The sequence below is a fragment of the Aquarana catesbeiana genome, linkage group LG03, assembly GCF_042186555.1.
Source record: "Aquarana catesbeiana isolate 2022-GZ linkage group LG03, ASM4218655v1, whole genome shotgun sequence".
NCBI classification, from domain to species: Eukaryota; Metazoa; Chordata; class Amphibia; order Anura; family Ranidae; genus Aquarana; species Aquarana catesbeiana.
In genome coordinates, this window is record NC_133326.1 from 583,197,214 (window position 1) to 583,215,577 (window position 18,364).

Sequence of the window (18,364 nt, forward strand, 5' to 3'; positions counted from 1 at the left end):
TTGGATTTTCTGTTTGTGATGGCGGACGACCACGAAAAAAGCCAGGCAGCCTCCTCTGCCTCCAATTTTCATGGGATCAGGCAGACTGTTCCAGTTTATGCCATCAGGGGTCGGGCTCATCCCTTCTCTGCTATAGTAAGGGTGCTTAGTGCCTGTCTGGTATTCCAACATCTGGAGCCTATCTCTCGGTGGCCCCCTGGTTGTCTGTGCATATCCGTGGCAATTTGCTCAGGTTGGTGTGTTTGCGTCCGCTGTTTGACACCTCAGTTTTCCCTTTGGGGGATGTTTCTCATATGGCCGCCCCCCCACCGCCCCCGGGAAACTGCTTCGTGACGCCCTTATGGTCAAGATTTAGGAGAACGGTGTCTGTCAATGAACACAAGAGATAACAGGATTTTTTGTATCCCTTTCTCATTGATGGACGCAGCACCCGCCCCTCTTGTGATTCTCTTTTTCTTGTACTGATGTTACTGGGATGCCTATAGCAGAGAGGGATTATACCAGCTAGGACTGCCCATAGGCGATGCTGAGTTCTTTTTTTTATAGCCCTGTGGTCCAGATTTAGAAACACTGTGTCCGTCAAACTCAGAGAAAGAAATTTTACGGTGAGTAACAAAAAATACAGTTTTTCTCCAGCTCTATAGAGTAGCTCTATAAGTAAAATGTGATTGGGTGCAGAATCGCCTTTATTAAGTTTTTTGCTTTTGTTGTTGGCAGGATTTACCGCTATCAGACGTTCGATTATTCTTTCTCCACGACAGAATCATTACTGCATGCCATGGCTGGGGATGACTTTGTTTCAAAGCTGAACATGTCCATAGGGGAAGAGATGCAGAAATATGGCTTCACACAGAGGTTTATTGATGAAATGGTGGTTCCAGTTATGAGATTCAACTATGGGCAAGGAGTTGAGATGAATGCCTTTGTTGGTGAGAATCTGTTATGATGCTGAATGATTTTTCTGACTGTTGTCTGTACAAAGAGAGATGTGAAGAAGGAACAGTTGACTGTAATGTTTCCCTTGACTGATATGGTGAAAGAGAAATTCTAATGGTTTAGTATATAATATAATATAAGCTTATAATTTTTCTAAACTATTTATACTTTCCAAATTTTTTTTAGTAAAGGCAGCACCCAATGCTGCTGTTATTACCCGGAATTATTAGGTTTTGTAAGGGGAGCACAGAGCAGAAGCTGTTTGTTTTTGGATTGTTGCTGTACTTCAAAGTCTGACTTACAATGGGTGGGGGGAAAGGGGGTTGTGCCATTTCCTTGAATAAATTTGCATTTTTTTGATACTATTATAACTAATATTTTATTAAAAAAGCAAACATAATAAACTTACTTGCTCTGTGCAATGATTTTGCACAGAGCAGCCCCGATCCTCTTCTTCTGGGGTCTTCTGGGGTCCACCGCCGGCGCTCCAGGCCCCTCTTTAGCTGGTGCTCCCACGAAAAGCCGCTTCCCATGGGGGAACACGTGCGTGCTTGCTCCCGAGCCCTGCTGCTGAGTTGACATGGACTTGGCCCCGCTCCCGTGTCACAACATTCGATTGACAATTATCAATCTACCCAATGAGGAGGGAGACAGCGGCTGGTGCCGCTGCTCTTGTGCACATGGCTAGATCGGATCGGGCTCAGATAAGAAAAGAAGGGGGGGTCTGGGAGGGAGCTGCAGCACATAAGGTTGTTCACCTTAATGCATAGAATGCAATAAGGTAAAAAACCATATGGCTTTAGAACCACTTAAACCACTCCAAATTCATTTCTGTATGTGTTTGTTATTGTGCTACTTGGAAGTAAGTGAGAGTAGTAGCTGGTTGCACAGTGCTAATAAATCACGGCTCCCTGCAGCTGTAAGATTACACTCAGGATTAAGTAATTGACCTGGGATGATGAGTATGCATGTTCATGCTGATGTCACCCTGATATTCATTTAATTGTTGCATGCTTATTCTAGGTCAATAAATTAAAGGCTGGAAGCAGAGACAGACAGGAAAAATTTTATAGAAGGAGGATACCATTGGCTAGGGATACTAGTCTAGTTTTGTTTTCTTTGAATCCTAGGTAATATGTCCACCTATCTGACAATATCTGTCAGGGTTGCACCGATAGCATGCTTTTTTACCAGCGAGTACAAGTACCGCAAGTACTCGCCAATTCCAAGTACTGATACCTTTGCAGTGCAATTTGAGCCCATACAAACTGAATGGGCTCAAATCACACTGCAAAGAATTGCATGTGATTTGAACAGGAATGCTGTGCAATTCCGGACCCCCACCACTCCTGTGTGAACCCAGGCTGAAGACACTATGACAAGTCAGGGTTCACACAGGAGCAGTGGGGGAAACTGCATGTGATGTGGACAGGCATTCCACTGTGTTCCTGTTTAAATCACATGTGATTCTTTGCAGTGCGATTTGTGCAAATGCTTAGTATTGGCACTGATAACGGTATCTGTACATATCCATTGATAGTAAAGATGCCTACAGGTCTGAACCATGAGACTAGATTGTGTTTAGCCCAATGTTAATTTCTGTCACACTATCACTGTTCATAGTTCATCGTTGTTTTTTTCCTAGGTGCTATCTCTTATGCTTGGACTGAATCTGGAGTGTGGGCAGTGGCAGGTGGGAATAAGCTGGTTTGTAGTGGCCTCCTAAATGCTGCAAAAGCCCAGTTCATTCAGGGCACTGTCACTTCTGTACAGGAGAAAGTTCACTCTACAAAGTCTGGTAAGTGTGACTGGCATGACTTCAGATTCACGGAGTCCAGATACCACTGTTCATCTGCTTTATACGTCAATATTTTCCATGTTACAGAAAGCTGGCATGAGATCAGAAATGCTACAAATGTGTAATTCTGTCCTTGTGACCCCTAATCACTGGCTCGGGAACAAAATCTGGTTCTCATTTACTTTGATCATGCACATAACACGTGTCACGTACATGTCCAGTTTTGGATTTATGATATACTATACACTTGCTATAATTGTAAACCTGCACAAATAATATTCAGTTGAAATAGTTACCATTATCATTAAAGAAGTTCGTTTACTTTGCCAAATTGGGAAAGTCTCTTGAAAGCACTAACACTTCTACGCCACTTCCCGAGTTACTTGTTTTCGCCTTGACTGCTCTCTCAAGTTGTTGAGCCCAGACCCTTAATAGGTACATTCTAGCTGATCTTGGGGTATAGCAATTAGCTGTATTGGATTTTTAGGTGATTGGCAATTTCAGAGGGGAGACCCTAAGAAGATAAACAATGAAGGTATGTTTGTTTCTCTACCGACCTGCATAGCAATCAACATACACTAACTTACCAAAGGTATTGGGACACCTGCCTTTCACGCACATGATGTGCGTCTGTAGGGTTCAATATTGAATTGGCCCACCCTTTGGCGCTATAACAGCTTCAACTTTTCTGGAAAGGCTGCCCACAAGGTTTAGGGGTGTGTCTATGGGAATGTTTGACCATTCTTCCAGAAGCGCATTCGTGAGGTCAGGCACTGATGCGGACGAGAAGGCCTGGCTCGGAGTCCCCGCTCTAATTCATCCCAAAGGTGTTCTATCGGGTTGAGGTCAAGACTCTGCAGGACAGTCAAGTTCCTCCACCCAAAACTCGCTCATCCATGTCTTTATGGACCTTCCTTTGTGCACCGGTTCAAATCATTTGGTGAAGGGGGGATTATAGTGTGGGGTTGTTTTTTAGGGGTTGGGCTTGGCCCCTTAGTTCCAGTGAAGGGAACTCTTAAGGCATCAGTATACTAGGACATTTTCGACAATTTCATGCCCCCAACTTTGTGGGAACAGTTTGAGGATGGCCCCTTCCTGTTCCAACATGACTGCGCACCAGTGCACAAAGCAAGATAGGCCAACTCAATATTGTACCCTACGGACAAAGACTGGGGTGCCATTAAAGTTCATGTGTTTCTCATATATGCTGTACTATTAACCCTTTAATAAAGCAATCCTGATTGTTAAAAAAAGTTCATGTGCGTGTAAATGCAGGCATTCCAATGCTTTTGGTAATATAGTGTATATACATGGGTGATCTAATTGTGCATGTTATGTGACAATAGATGAACAACTAATGCAGCGCTCAGAACAGGGGAACCTCCTTTAATTCTTAAGTAGAGTCCACAGATGGGTGCTCTGGCTCTGATGTCCTCCAGCCAACATGTCAGCAATTGAATCTTGTAAAAGAGCTGGCAACTCCAAATCCAAATGTATTGATCACATGATAAAAGAGTATACACAGGGCTAACGCGTTTCAGCAAACCGCATTGATCATAGCACAAAATTAAAGTGAAACACAAATTATATATAGTATGCAAAGAACTCCACCTACCCAACAAGCACTAAAACAATCGTGCTAATTAAAAATACAAATTGCTTAATTGGTAAACAGGTATATCACTGAAAGAGTAATGGACATAGACATCATAACCATTGAAAAGGAAAAAAAAATCACAATTCAAGCCAAAAACAAGCAAATCGAAAAATGAAAACATAAATGGAAATACAAATAGAGAAAAAAACAATACAGAGAATATGTGGTCCTGATGTATCTAATATGGAGAAAATTAGTTAAATACTCCAAGAGATAGATAGGAGTATAAGGGACAATATGCAGAACAGAATCAAAAATCATATTGGTTAAAGGCTTTATTAAACATTAAACAGGGTATAAGTGCAGCGCAAACAGAAAAATTCCAAAACGTTGGTGAACAACAAGTCCCAGAATATTATTTTCAAAAAATGATGAGAAAAAGTACAGATAATTGGTGGACAACAAGTCCCAGAAAGCCTTGACCAGTGATGTTAAATCCACAAAAGGTGACAGTCCGTCCACCTCCGGTCTTATTATCTACTCTCACTTCAAAGCATGGACTCCTGAACTAACAGGTAGTCATGCAAGCATATCCCAATATACCAAATGGGTTAAAGCAGATCGCACTCTTATCTCCAGACTCCTCAGAACCAAATGCAAACATCCGACCATAAATGATAAAAAAGGAACAGATCTAAGTGCTCACTGTATGTTTCATAACCTTATAAATGTTTCCAAACTACTCACATTCTAGCAGTTTGATACAGGCATCAAAAACACAAACGTGTCAAACAGATACCGAAGGGCAGCATCGGATGACGTCATACACAGCCTTCCCACGTCACCCGCTGCTGCCCTTTGGTCTCACCTGTTCACCACACATACTTGAGAATAGATTTAATCTTAGTAGACAAATTCTTGCTCCAAAAAAATCAGCAGATCTGAAATTCATACCATCACTTGGTGAGATCATGCCCCAGTCTTCATAACGGTGGGAGGGATCCACACTGAAACCGGGGCTAATAGGTGGCGCAATGACGTATCCATTCTACAAACCAGAGATATCTAGAGCTCTCACTGAGTTTTTTAGGCTCAACGCCCCTTCAGTGTCGGATCCCTTCACATTATGGAACTCCCATAAAGCAGTAATCAGGGGCATACTAATTCAAATAAGTAGCAGAGTACGAAAACAAAGGTCTCGCCAACTGAATGACCTAATCAAGGAGATTCAGTCCTTGGAAGCAGATAACAAATCAGCCCCCTCCTCCAAAACTAGAGAGTGGCTATTTTCTGCAAGAAAGGAGCTACAATCACTACTGAGTCATAAACATAACTTCCAGCTTAGATCCCTTAAAGCCCACTCATGTAGATATGGGAACAAAGCAGACAAACTTTTAGCCCAACAGTTGAAAGAGAAAATAGCAAAGCAGAAGATTGCATATCTTCTGGACCCCAACACAGATTGAAAAATGTATAATCCCAAAGATATAGCTGGCGCTTTCAGTAAATACTACGGCTCGCTATATAACCTAAAATTAGACCCCAATACAGCTCAGCCTTCGAATGAAAACATTCATGAATTTCTCGCCTCCATGTCATTACCGTCCCTGTCCACAGAAGATCTGCATTCCCTTAATTCTCCATTCTCACCAAAGGAAATAGAAACTTATAAAATCTCTGCCTCACAATAAAGCACCTGGCCCAGATGGTTACTCAACGGAATACTATCAATTATTTCACCCAATACTTATCTCTCACTCAGGGCCGGTGCTACCACTAGGCAAACTAGGCAGCCGCCTAGGGCTCACTGCTGCCTAGGGGCGCCCGGCCGCTGGTTTCCCTCCGCGTCTGCATGCTCTGCAGGCTGCAGCATGTAACTAACTCAGTCCAACCGGTAGTGTAATTAGAGGTGCAGCGCAGCGCTAGAGGAAGCAGAGCCAATGCTTCCTGTATAGTGGCGCCTTCTGTCACATGGGCAGGGCAAAGGGGGTGGAGTCAGGGATGGAGCCAATGGGGCGGCAAAATGAGGTTTCGCCTAGGGTGTCAAAAATCCTTGCACCAGTACTGCTCTCACTTGATCCCGGTTTTCAATACAGCTGTAAAAGAAGCCTCATTCCCCCCCAGAAATGTTATCAGCCACCATTGTAACCCTAACGAAACCTGGCAAACCCCCTAATGTACCACAGAACTTCAGAGAGATTTCTTTACTAAACGTGGACGTCAAGGTATACGCCAAACAGATTATCCAAACTCTTTTAGTGAAACAAGATCAGGTGGGCTTTGTCGCAGGGCGTCAAGCCCCTGATGCCACCAGAAGAATGATCAACCTTATACAAATGTCAAAAAAATCAAAAGAGCCTTCTCTGCTTCTTGCTTTAGATGCAGAGAAGGCTTTTGATAGAATACATTGGGGATATCTGTCTAAAGTGTTAGAGAAGTTTGGAATTAGAGGTCCTATCCACTCTGCCATATCCACCCTGTACTCCAAACCCTCTGCCCATGTACTGATGGTCTATTCTCCTCTCTATTTGAAATGACAAATGGAACTAGACAGGGATGCCCCCTGTCCCCCTTAATATTTGACCTTCTTATAGAACCGTTGGCAGAGAAAATCAAATCACACCCAGGAATACAAGGGATTGCATCTCAACGAGAACACAAGATAACACTGTTTGCGGACGATGTGGTTTTCTCTCTCACCGATCCACTACACTCCCTCACGACAAAATAAATGTGGGGGTGGGTGCTGCGCTATTCCGAGCAAAGTACAAGAAATATATTGCTAAAGGTAGCAGTACAAATATAGTGTCCGCATGCACAGAAAAGTCCAATATTAAAGATTATAAAGACACTGTTAAAAAACTTCTATAAAACAATACGTGCAATATACCACAATAATAATGAAAAAGTGCAGCGTGCAAAGGTAAGTTGATGGTGCCACTAAATGGATGTTGTAGATATCCAACTACACATAGGTGTAATAAATATACATACACAACAAAATTAACCGGTTCCCGACCGGCGCACGCCGGTATACATCGGCAGAATGGCACGGCTGGGCAAATGGACATACAGGTACGTCCATTTGAATTCCCTGCCGTGCCATTGCGTGCGCGCCGCCAGCCGGGATCTCCGTGAGTCGGGTTGCGGGTCCCGCGGACTCGATCGCCGCGGGGATAACCACGATCGCCTCACGGAGAGAACGAACGGGGAGATGCTGATGTAAACAGCATCTCCCCGTTCTACCTAGTGACAAGTGTCACTGATCTCTGCTCCCTGTCATCGGGTGCTGTGATCAGCGTAATGACACTGCTAGCCCATCCCCCTACGGTTAGTAATCACTCCCCTAGGACATACTTAATCCCTCCCCGCCCCCTAGTGGTTAACCCCTTCAATGCCAGTGTCATTTACACAGTTATCAGTGCATTTTTAATCGCACTGATCGCTGTATAAATGACAGTGGTCCCAAAAATGTGTCAAAAATGTCCGACATGTCCGCCATAACGTCGCAGTCACAATAAAAACCGCTGATCGCCGCCATTACTAGTAAAAAAAAAATTATTAATAAAAATGCCATAAAACGTATTTAATAAACACTATAACTTTTGCACAAACCAATCAATAAATGCTTATTGCGATTTTTTTTTTTTACCAAAAATATGTAGAAGAATATGATCGGCCTAAACTAAGGAAAAAAAATGTTTTTTTATATATTTTTGGGGGATATTTATTATAGCAAAATGTAAAAAATGCGTTTTTTTTTCAAAATTTTGTTTGGGAGCCACGTCGCACGACCGCGCAATTGTCAGTTAAAGCGACACAGTGCCAAATTGCAAAAAACGCTCTGGTCAGGAAGGTGGTAAAATCTTTCAGGGCTGAAGCGGTTAAATAAACGTGCAAATTGGCAAAACAATATATATAAAAAGATATATATATATATATATATATATATATATATATATATATATATATATATATATATATATATATATATATATATATAAAAAAGATGCAAAAATTCAATAGTAAATTTTCCTGTGCAGGGTGCAAAGGACCTGTGCAAAATGCAAATCGGTGTGCAAACCAAGTATACAGCAAAAAATTGCATTGCATTTTATATATATATATATATATATATATATATATATATATTATATATTGTTTTGCCAATTTGCACGTATTGTGGTATATTGCACATATTGTTTTATAGAAGTTTTTTAACAGTGTCTTTATAATCTTTAATATTGGACTTTTGTGCATGTGGACACTATATTTGTACTGCTACCTTTAGCAATATACTTTGCTCGGAATAGCGCAGCACCCACCCCCACATTTATTTTATTGTTTTATGGGTTTGGCTTGACCCATATTCGGTGCCTGCAGCAGTTCCACCTTGAGTTTTTTTTTTTTTTCTCTCCCCTCTTTTCATGGTAGCGCAGGAATAATTATACACTCTAGTACTCCCTCACGACAGCTTACAAAATACTACAACAATTTAATGAAATTTCATACTACAAACTAAACTCGTCCGGATCCCAAATCCTAGGGGTGGGTATAGATGAGACCACAAAATCCAGATTAATGGATAAATATCCCTTCCAATGGTCTTCCAACTCTCTAGTGTACCTGGGCATTAAACTAACCCCCAACACAGAAGACCTCTATTACTCCAATTTCATTCCTCTCATTTCAGATAATCAAAATTAACTCTCTAGACTGAAAAAATTCTACCTATCCTTGTCTGGAAGACTAGCAGCATACAAAATGTTGGTGTTACCCAAGATTTTGTACCATTTTAGAAGTCTACCCATTCAAATACCTAACTTTCTTCACAAAGATGCTATCCCACGTTCTGATTTTGTATGGGCAGGAGGCAAACCTAGGAGCTCACGTAAGGTTCTGATGAAACTAGATTAGATTGGAGGAATGGGTGTACCCATATTGAAAGATTACTACACGTCGTCCCTTTTAGACCAGCTGAGACACTGGATCCTCCCCACGCATCCAAAACATTAGCTAAAACTTGAGAGGGAGGTATTGGAAATTGAACTTTTTCACTATATGATCACTTTTTTTACATGGATTTTGGTGGAAATTCTATGGAGATTGATTTACCCTACTTTACAAAAATTTTTGGTCATTTGTATATCACAATATTTGTTATGTACATTAAGGTTTAGCACTGCACAATCCAATATATTTGATTAATTATTAATATACATATTTTTTTCTTTTGTTCATTGCAGGAAATACAGTGAAGATGTATGAAATAAGCTATGTAACAGACACAGGACCTGGGTTGGACTTGTATGACATTGTAGTCATCGCAACACCACTCAACAAGAAACTTAGTAACATAGAGTTTGTGGGCTTTGACCCACCAATCGAAACCTTGCCCAAACCTTACCAGCAGATGGTGACCACGTTTGTTCATGGACGGATCAATGCTTCTTTTTTTGGATGCTCTGCACCATGTCAGTTTCCATTATTAGATATATTAACTACCAAAAACCCCAAATTTTTTATCCACAGCATTTCAGCTGCATCTCCAGTTAATCCAGTACCAGAATCTGACGCATCAAAAGCTGTAGGTCTCAGAGTCTGGAAAATCTTCTCTCCGGAAGTCCTAACCGATGAACAGTTGCATCAGCTGTTTGAGTCTTACTATGCGGTTAAAGTGAGAAGTTGGTTGGCTTATCCGAGATACAGCCCACCAGAGAAAATACCATCAATAAAACTTCACCGTGCAATTTATTACCTAAATGGCATTGAATGGGCAGCCAGTGCCATGGAGATGAGTGCCATCTCTGCCAAGAATGTGGCTCTTTTATCTTACCATCAGTGGTATGGAAAGGATGATCACATTGACCAGCAGGATTTAGCAGAACGTCTAAAGTCCGAGCTATAGATTTTTTTTTTTTTTTAAACCTACCTAAAACTTTAGTGCTGAGTGTAGTGGAGCCAGATTGTACCCTCTCTTGCTGAGCCCCTCAGAGTTGAAGGGCCAGAGGATACAGAAAAAACAGGAGCACCACACATCCAAAAAGGTATGTTTATTTCCTTATAAAGCCAATGCTTATTTTTTTCTTTTGAGGAAATAAACATATATTTTTGGGCTCCAGGTTTACTTTCACTTTAAATAGTTTCTGTTGGGCCAATTTGGCTGAAACGATTTCCTTTACTACTTAATGCATCTGCTGTCAGCATTGTATGAACTGTATGTAGCATTAGCTACATACATTATACAGCATTGTGTTCCGGCAGCAGTACGGGGACTTCCAGTCTGCTGCTGAAACAGAAATGGGTTGAGTGTTTCTCAGCCACTCACAGCCTTGTATTTTTAGCAGTGAATACAAGGCTTCTTCTGGTTCGCTGAGGTGGAGATCATAACGTCATCCGCCCGCCTCTTCTCCTCGGCCTACCAGAGGAAACCTTGAAATTACTCCACAAAATACAATTCTTTTTGTGAATGGCTGAGACACACTCACCCTGACTCGATTTTGTTCCGAAAGCAGATAGGAATTCCTTTTACTGCTGGAACACAGCGCTGTATACTGTATGTAGCTTATGCTACATACAGTTTAGGCAGCGCTGACAGCCGCAACAGTTAGTAAAAGAAATAGTTAATTTATGCCAACTTGGCCTAAACAAACAATTTAAAGCGGGGTTCCACCCAAATTTTGAACAATATCTGTATGTATTCTCTTCCTTGCCTAGATGCTGACATGCCGTTTTAAAAAATTAAAATCACAGTAATTACCTTTTATTTTTCTATTCTTCTTTGCACTTCCTGGTTCTCCTCCCGTGGGAGTAGGCGTGTTTCTAGCCTCTCCCAGACTCCACACAGTCTCCTGGGAGCTAGTCTCAGGCTTCCCAGGATGCCACTGAGCATGAGCGGGAACGAGTGGTGAATGCTGGGAGCACAGCATTCACCACATCCAGGAAATAAATGCCCACAATGAAGATGGAAACCGCCTGCAGTGAATAATATAAGTTATTCTTTCCGACGAAATCTGACACAGGCGGACATATTACACACAATATGTGAGTATGTAATGCTGAGAAGAAAAGTTTGTGAATGAACTAAAAAAAAAAAAAAAAAAACGATAGATAGGTGGACCCCCCGCTTTAAAGTGAAAGTAAACCTGGAGTTTGGCTTTAAACAATGGTTTGGCGCTCCTGTTTGTTGTGTACCCCCGTATGAGAGTTGCCTAGCCTAGAAAAAATGTATTCTACATCATGCACTCTCCTTTTTACTGCAAGATCTAGCATATTTTAAATACTGTGCCTCCTATCTATACCTAAAAACATTTAGGGGTAATATATTCACAATTGTATCACTGGCAGCTAGTTGGGATGGCCAATAAGAGCATTCACCTGCTACTACAGCAGCTCTACCTCACTGGTTCAAATCCGGCAGAGTTTTGCTTGCAAGTGTCAGGCAAGTGTCTATTAGATCCTGTTGTGTGATTTAGGTGTGTGCTTGCTGCAGCTTTGTTTCACTTTACCTCAAAACGTGTTTTACATAGAATTCAATTATAATGCATGCACCGCATTTAAACTGCAAAAGTATGAAGTGGACCTAAGTGATTCTGCTGGCAACTTTTAAAGATTGCTAGTGTGACATGTCCCAACTGTGAGCCAAAGATCTTTGTTCTTTTCTATATTTGTGCCATGGGCGTAGCATAAGGGGTTGCAGGGGTCACAATCGCAACCCCACCCCTAGCTCCAGGGGGACCCTGCAGCCTCCCTGTCATATTATCATATCCTCCACAAAGTCCAGCTCCGATCTGCCCTAGGGCCTCACAGCCATGCTCCAGTACTGGGCTTCCACTTTGCCTTCCACAGTCCACACCCCTTCTGTTCTCATTGGCTGGGAAGAAGCTGTGAGCCATTTCCTGAATAGAGAGGAGCATGGTGTGAGAACAGCTCAGGATGGGGAAGTGTCTGTGCTGTGTGCTGGCAACATGGGAATGGTAACTGAGCTCAGCGAGTTAAGAGGAGGAGGGTGCTGTCCTGTAACCACGATGGGACTGATGTCACTGGTGAGGTAAGACACCGTTCAGTGTCTTCTAGTCACTAGCTGGGATTCACTGTACCGCCCCCCCCACCGGGGATGTCCGCTTACCCCACTTCCCTGACAACTGGGGAAAAGACACACACCTCAGGGAGGTGACCTTCTGCCAACACTGACAAAGAAACCTTCAGAAATTAGTAAAACAAATCCCATAACACCTCCCGAGGGGCTGCAGGCTCCAGATTTCGTGTCACGTGGCTTTGCCCCCCCAGATCTAAGTCGCGTCCCCCCTAAAGCCCCCTGACCACCCCCTCCGCCCTGGATGCTATGCCTGCTGCTGAGCTTCTTTCCCAGGACAGAGCTCTATACTGCTCCTCCTCCACAGGGCTGAAATCACATTCCTTTACAACACAGCCAGACAGCCATGATCTGCATAGGGTGTATCTGCCTACTGCAACTACACTGCTGTTCCGACCAAGGGATTTCACGGGTCAGAATGGCAAAATAAAAGCCAGATACACCCTGTGAAGGCTGATAGACTGTGTGTAAAGGAATGTGATTTCAGCCCTGTGCATTGGGGGGGGGGGGGGGGGGGGGGCTGTTTACAGTGCTGGAATGGGAAAGAAGCTCTGCTAGATGACCTGCCAGGGGTCCCTGTCCTCTGATTCACCAGGGGTGATCCCTGTCCTCTGATTCACCAGGGGTGATCCCTGTCCTCTGATTCACCAGGGGTGATCCCTGTCCTCTGATGTAAGGTGGAACTCTGGGAACTCTAAACTCTTAAGCCACTTTGAGTATCTTGGCGTGCGGTAGGTGTATCTGCACACACAGTGGAAGTGGTGGGTGGTAGTGGGGGGGCCCAGGTCAACTTTTGCATCGGCGCCTACAAGCTTCAAGCTACGCCTCTGATTTGTGCACTAGGGTCTGGGTAGTAATATCAAAGGGCTGGAGGCTTTTTAATTTTACCAGTGGCTAAGTGGATTAGACACTAATGGAGAGCCACAGGTCCAACTTGATGCTGGGATGGTGAGTTGGGGAAATTTTTTCTTGGTTGCAGTCTGTTGTAAAAGACAGCAGCCTATGTCTTGCTCCTCTTGTAACTGAAAAATATTAGAGAAGAAAACTTCAAGCAGCATAATATATATATCCCAGGTATGATGTGAAATACATTTTACATCATAATTGGGCATTGTGGTAGCTACAGATCTGCTTTAGGCTGTCCCCTCCCCAACAAAGCCTACCTTTTCCACTGGTGTGCCATGTGACTTGGGGTAAGTTATAGGAATAGGTGGGATGGGAGTGGGAGTTTTTTGAGCTTTTAAAGCCGTGCAAGGACAGGATTGTGAATGACTTGAATTCAAGCCTTAAAGGTCCTTTACTAACACTGCTGATAGTTGCATATTTAAACCAAACATTGCAACGTAATCAAACATTTTACTGCTCACAGTAATGTAACAATTAAAAAAAAAAAAAGGGGTTGTATTGTTTAGGCCACTTTCAAACTGAGGCACTGGCCTCGCTGATGGTAACGGCCGCTAGTGGGGTGCTTTTAACCGCCGCTAGTGGCCGAAAAAGGGTTAAAAGTGCTTGCAAAGCTCCGCTGCCAAATTGCTTTGGCAGCGCTGGCCATTGATTTCAATGGCACGGACGGTTTAGGAGTGGTGTGTACACCTCTCCTGCACCACCCCAAAGATGCTGCTTGCAGGACTTTTTTTTCCCTGTCCTGCAAGCGCACCGCCTCAGTGTGAAAGCACTCGGGCTTTTACACTGGGGCTGCATAAGAGGCATTTTACAGGTGCTATTTTTAGCGCAAAAATGCCTCAGTGTGAAAGTGGCCTTTGGTGTAGAAGAATCTAAATATTTTTGGCTGGTAATATATTTGGGGAAAAAAGCAGGGAACAAAAAAAAAAAAAAACTAAATACTTTAACACCCCAGTCACACTGATTGTGATGTTGAAATCATGCTACTTCACTTGAAGTAGCACGATTTCAAAGTAGTGTTACTTCAGGTGCTACTTTTAAGACTTCATACTCAGATGTCTATGCAAGTCGCACTTGAACTTGCAAAAAGTAGTGCAGGAACTACTCTCAAAATCCGTTGGAGTCGCACCGACTTGACTGCTTCCAATGTGGATAATAGGGTGCGACTTTACATGCGATTTAAGACTGTCAAATCGCAGGACAAGTCTTACCGGTGTGACTGGGGTCTAAACGTATGATCCTGTGAAAAGATACTTTTCTGCATAGTTTATTTTCTTCACATAATTGAAGGATGCTATAGATGGCTTTTTTGTCTTCATAAAAACTGTTCGATAAACAGAACACTGCACATGGTGTTTATAGGAAATTTAACACCGTGTTAAGAGAAGTGTAGTCAAAGCTTTTTTTGGTCACCTCTGTGACCCAGTTTCAGCTGACAGCAGGCTAAAGCCATGTTAGAAAAAACACAAAACACAACCTGCATATGAGTGTGGAGGTTTGGTATCCTATCTTCACAGTCCTCTGCTTTTTCATGGGAACCAAAGAGGTGCCACACCTTTCTGCCCTCTCAGAGCTGGGGATGCCTCTAATAGCTTATTAGAAAAACACAGAGAGAGGGCGTACTAGCCTAGCACATTATCTCCATAAACCATTTATTAAAAACAAGATAAATTCTACTCACAGTGTGATATACAATGCTCATTTGAGTAAACATCAGCATCATAATTGCTTGATCCACCATGCATGCTCCTGTGCTTGGAAGGATACCACCTGGATCTTAACTGGCCTATGCATTTCAAGGGTAGTATCCTCTTCAGAGCCAAACAGTTCAGATCCCTAAACATTAGCCTTTATATATAACTAAGGATGACATAAGAGCAACATGGGTTGATTGAGGCCATCAAACAAAAGTCATTTGTGTCACATCGAGCCACCCCCTGTAGGGGGAGGAGCTATGGGTCTCATGTCATCTTTAGTTTGCTATCAAAGGTAAGGTGTAGAGATCTGAACTGTTTGGCTCTGAGGAAGGGGGTGTACTCCCCTTGAAACGCTTAAGCCAGTTGGGATCCAGGTGGCGGTTGCTCTTGCACTATTCTTTTTCTGATTTTTACTTTCAGTTAAATGTTGCCGAATCAGCTGCTGTCATGTTTCTACTTTTGTCAATATCTACTGTATCACTAATTCTCAATAAAAAAGTACTTACAAAACGAATTTGAGTGTTTTTTATTAGACTAGAAGATTTGAAAAAACATTGATGCATGAAACAGTGTAAAATGAATCCTAAAATGAATCCTAGGTTCCAAGATGTACAGTATATTTACGTTAAAAAAATGTGTCTGCCTTCTGCAATCCCCACTACAGCAGCACTTGGACTAGGGAGGGGCAGGGAATATGCTTACAGGAAAGATGACTTCATTAATGTTCTTCAGGTTCTTCATTGTCTAATCACAAGTTAGGTTGGATAATGGGCCTGGTTGTGTAGTGTAACAGCACTATAATCCATAGGGTCATGCAGGACCTGGCAGTGCTGTGGCACAGGTGTCTTGGTGACAAGACCTCTGCAAAGTAGGGATTTGCAAATCTGCCCAGATTCACTTTGCAAGGGGGTGTTGTCAGATCCTGCTTGGAATCTGTGAAACTCAATCTTGGCAGAGAACCCCATTGAAATCTATAAGGGGGGCGCTAATTATAATGCTAAATTATAGCCATTTTCAAGGCTAATAGGCAATTTTCAAAAAAGACATGGGGAGCTGGACACTACCATTGGTGACATTTAACAAAGCAAAAGAAAAGTATTCAAATGCCATACAGTGGAGAGAGTAACCTTTTTAATGTGACTTTAAGGCCTCTATCAGGTGGTTAGGGAGAAATAAAAATCATATGATTGAGCTCCCTCCTATTAAAGCCTACCATACAGCTGAAGGTGGCCGTTCACATGCTGGCAAACCTAAACCCACATTAGTCCTTTTAAAAATTACCATTCGGCAAAAACAAAACCAGGCATTCAGGAAGCAGCAGGATCGCCTCCTGATTGCATGACAGAAGCTGCTTAGCCCCACTCTGAAGAAGTGATCTGCCATGGATCACTTTTCAGAGAATCAGCAAATGTGAACTTAGTCTTATGCCGCGTACACACGACCGGACTTTCTGTGAAACTAGGTCCGACGTTCTTCTCGCCGGACTTTCTGAACGGACGGACTTGCCTACACACAACCGGACTTTCCGGCAGGCTAGGTCCGCCCGTCTTCCTGACGGACTTTCACCGGAGTTACGGCGGACTTTCCAAATGAACAGACTTGCCCACACACGGACAAGTCCCTTCATTTTGAACGTGACTCGGGTACGACGGGACTAGAAAAGGAAGTCAATCTCGCCTCTTTTATCGGCGAGATTGACACCTTGCCAGCCCTGTCGCGGTGCATACCAGGCCCTTAGGTCAGGTATGGATTTTAAGGTGAACACCCTACATTGAAAAAACGGCATGGGGTCCCCCCCAAAGTCCATACCAGACCCCGATCCGAGTCCGGGCCCCCGCTAGCAAAAGAGTGGCATGAAGATAGCGGAGGAGCCGGCAGAAGAACTGGAACACCGGGAGCAAAGGTCGAACACCAGGAGAAGAGACCAGAGAGAGCAGAGAAGAACCAACCGGACGCTGGGAGAAGAGGAACCGGAGGGACCCCCGAAGTTGGAAGAAGACCCCCGAAGCCAGAAGAAGACCGTCCCGGAGCTGTCTAATAAATTACTTTAAAAACCTGTGTAGTGTGTTTTATTATTGACACTTTTCCCTAGGTGAATGGGTAGGGGTACCATGTACACCATACTCATTCACATAGGGTGGGGGGCTGGGATCTGGGTGCCCTCTTATAGGGGGCTCCCGGATTCCGATAAGCCCCCGCCCGCAGACCCCGACAACCAACGGCCAGGGTTGTCGGGAAGAGGCCCTTGTCCTCATCAACATGGGGACAAGGTGCTTTGTGGTGGAGGGGCCCCGCAGGGCGCTCCCTAGCCCAAAGCACCCACCCCCCCATGTTGAGGGCATGCGGCCTGGTACGGTTCTGGAGGGGGAGCCACTCGCTCGTCCCCACCCCCTTTCCTGACCGGCCGGGCTGCGTGCTCGGATCGGGGTCTGGTATGGACTTTGGGGGGGGACTAAAATCCATACCAGACCTAAGGGCCTGGTATGCCCTGCGCTCGCCGCAATAGGAAAATTTGTTTTTCCTATTGCAACAAGCGCGAGATGCAATACCCTGCCCTTGCATCATATCTGATCCGTCGGACCAGCATACAGATGAACGGCTTTCCGTCAGGAACTGAGTCCAGCGGACTTACAATGGAAAGATTTGAAACATGCTTCATTTCTAGGTCCGGCGGACTTTTGGGCAAAAAAAAGTCAGCGGATTGTGCGGCGGACTCTGGTCCGCCGGACCAAGTATGGCGGAAAGTCCGATCGTGTGTACGCGACATAAGGGTAACAGGAAGAACACCAGTCCTTTAAATTACATGATTGAGAAACACCTTTCAGCTGTATGTGGTGTTAATGTATTTTCAGTGACCCATATTCTTGCATCACATGTTATGGATGTGTAATTGATTTTTTAAAATGATTTTTCGCGGGCAATTTGTCAGGGCAATGGCTGGTGTTGGCACTTCAATCATCCCGGCACCATGGTTGATATGGTGTCAGGATGATTGAAGCACTTAATTTCTTTTATTACATTGTAATATAAAATTAAATAGTTCAACTCACCATAATGCAGAATCAATGGGAGCCCTGAGCGTGTCACTTGCCACTGTCACCTGCCACCAGATGTAGCTTGTCACGCTGCCTGCCACCAAATGCAGAATGTCACTTGCCACATTGCCTGCCACCAGATAAGGATGTCACTTACCACGTGTCTGCCACCAAATGCAATTTGTCATTTGCCACCAGATATAGTTTGTCACTTGCCACGCTGCCTGCCACTAGATGAGGATGTCACTTGCCACGCTACCTGCCACCAGATGAGAATGTCACTTGCCATGTTGCCTGCAAGTG

The 18,364-nt window shown here is 43.6% G+C and overlaps 1 protein-coding gene across 1 annotated transcript in view; it reads left to right on the forward strand.

Annotated features, from left to right (window-relative positions):
* LOC141132968 (prenylcysteine oxidase 1-like) overlaps positions 1-15,536 on the forward strand; it is a 67,065-nt gene extending 51,529 nt beyond the window's left edge. The window contains exons 4-6 of the mRNA XM_073622001.1: positions 718-929; positions 2,582-2,734; positions 9,578-15,536. Of these exons, the coding sequence (XP_073478102.1) occupies positions 718-929; positions 2,582-2,734; positions 9,578-10,239 (1,027 nt within the window). The 3' untranslated portion in view covers positions 10,240-15,536. The remainder of the gene's footprint in view (positions 1-717; positions 930-2,581; positions 2,735-9,577) is intronic.
* Positions 15,537-18,364: the final 2,828 nt, after the last annotated feature.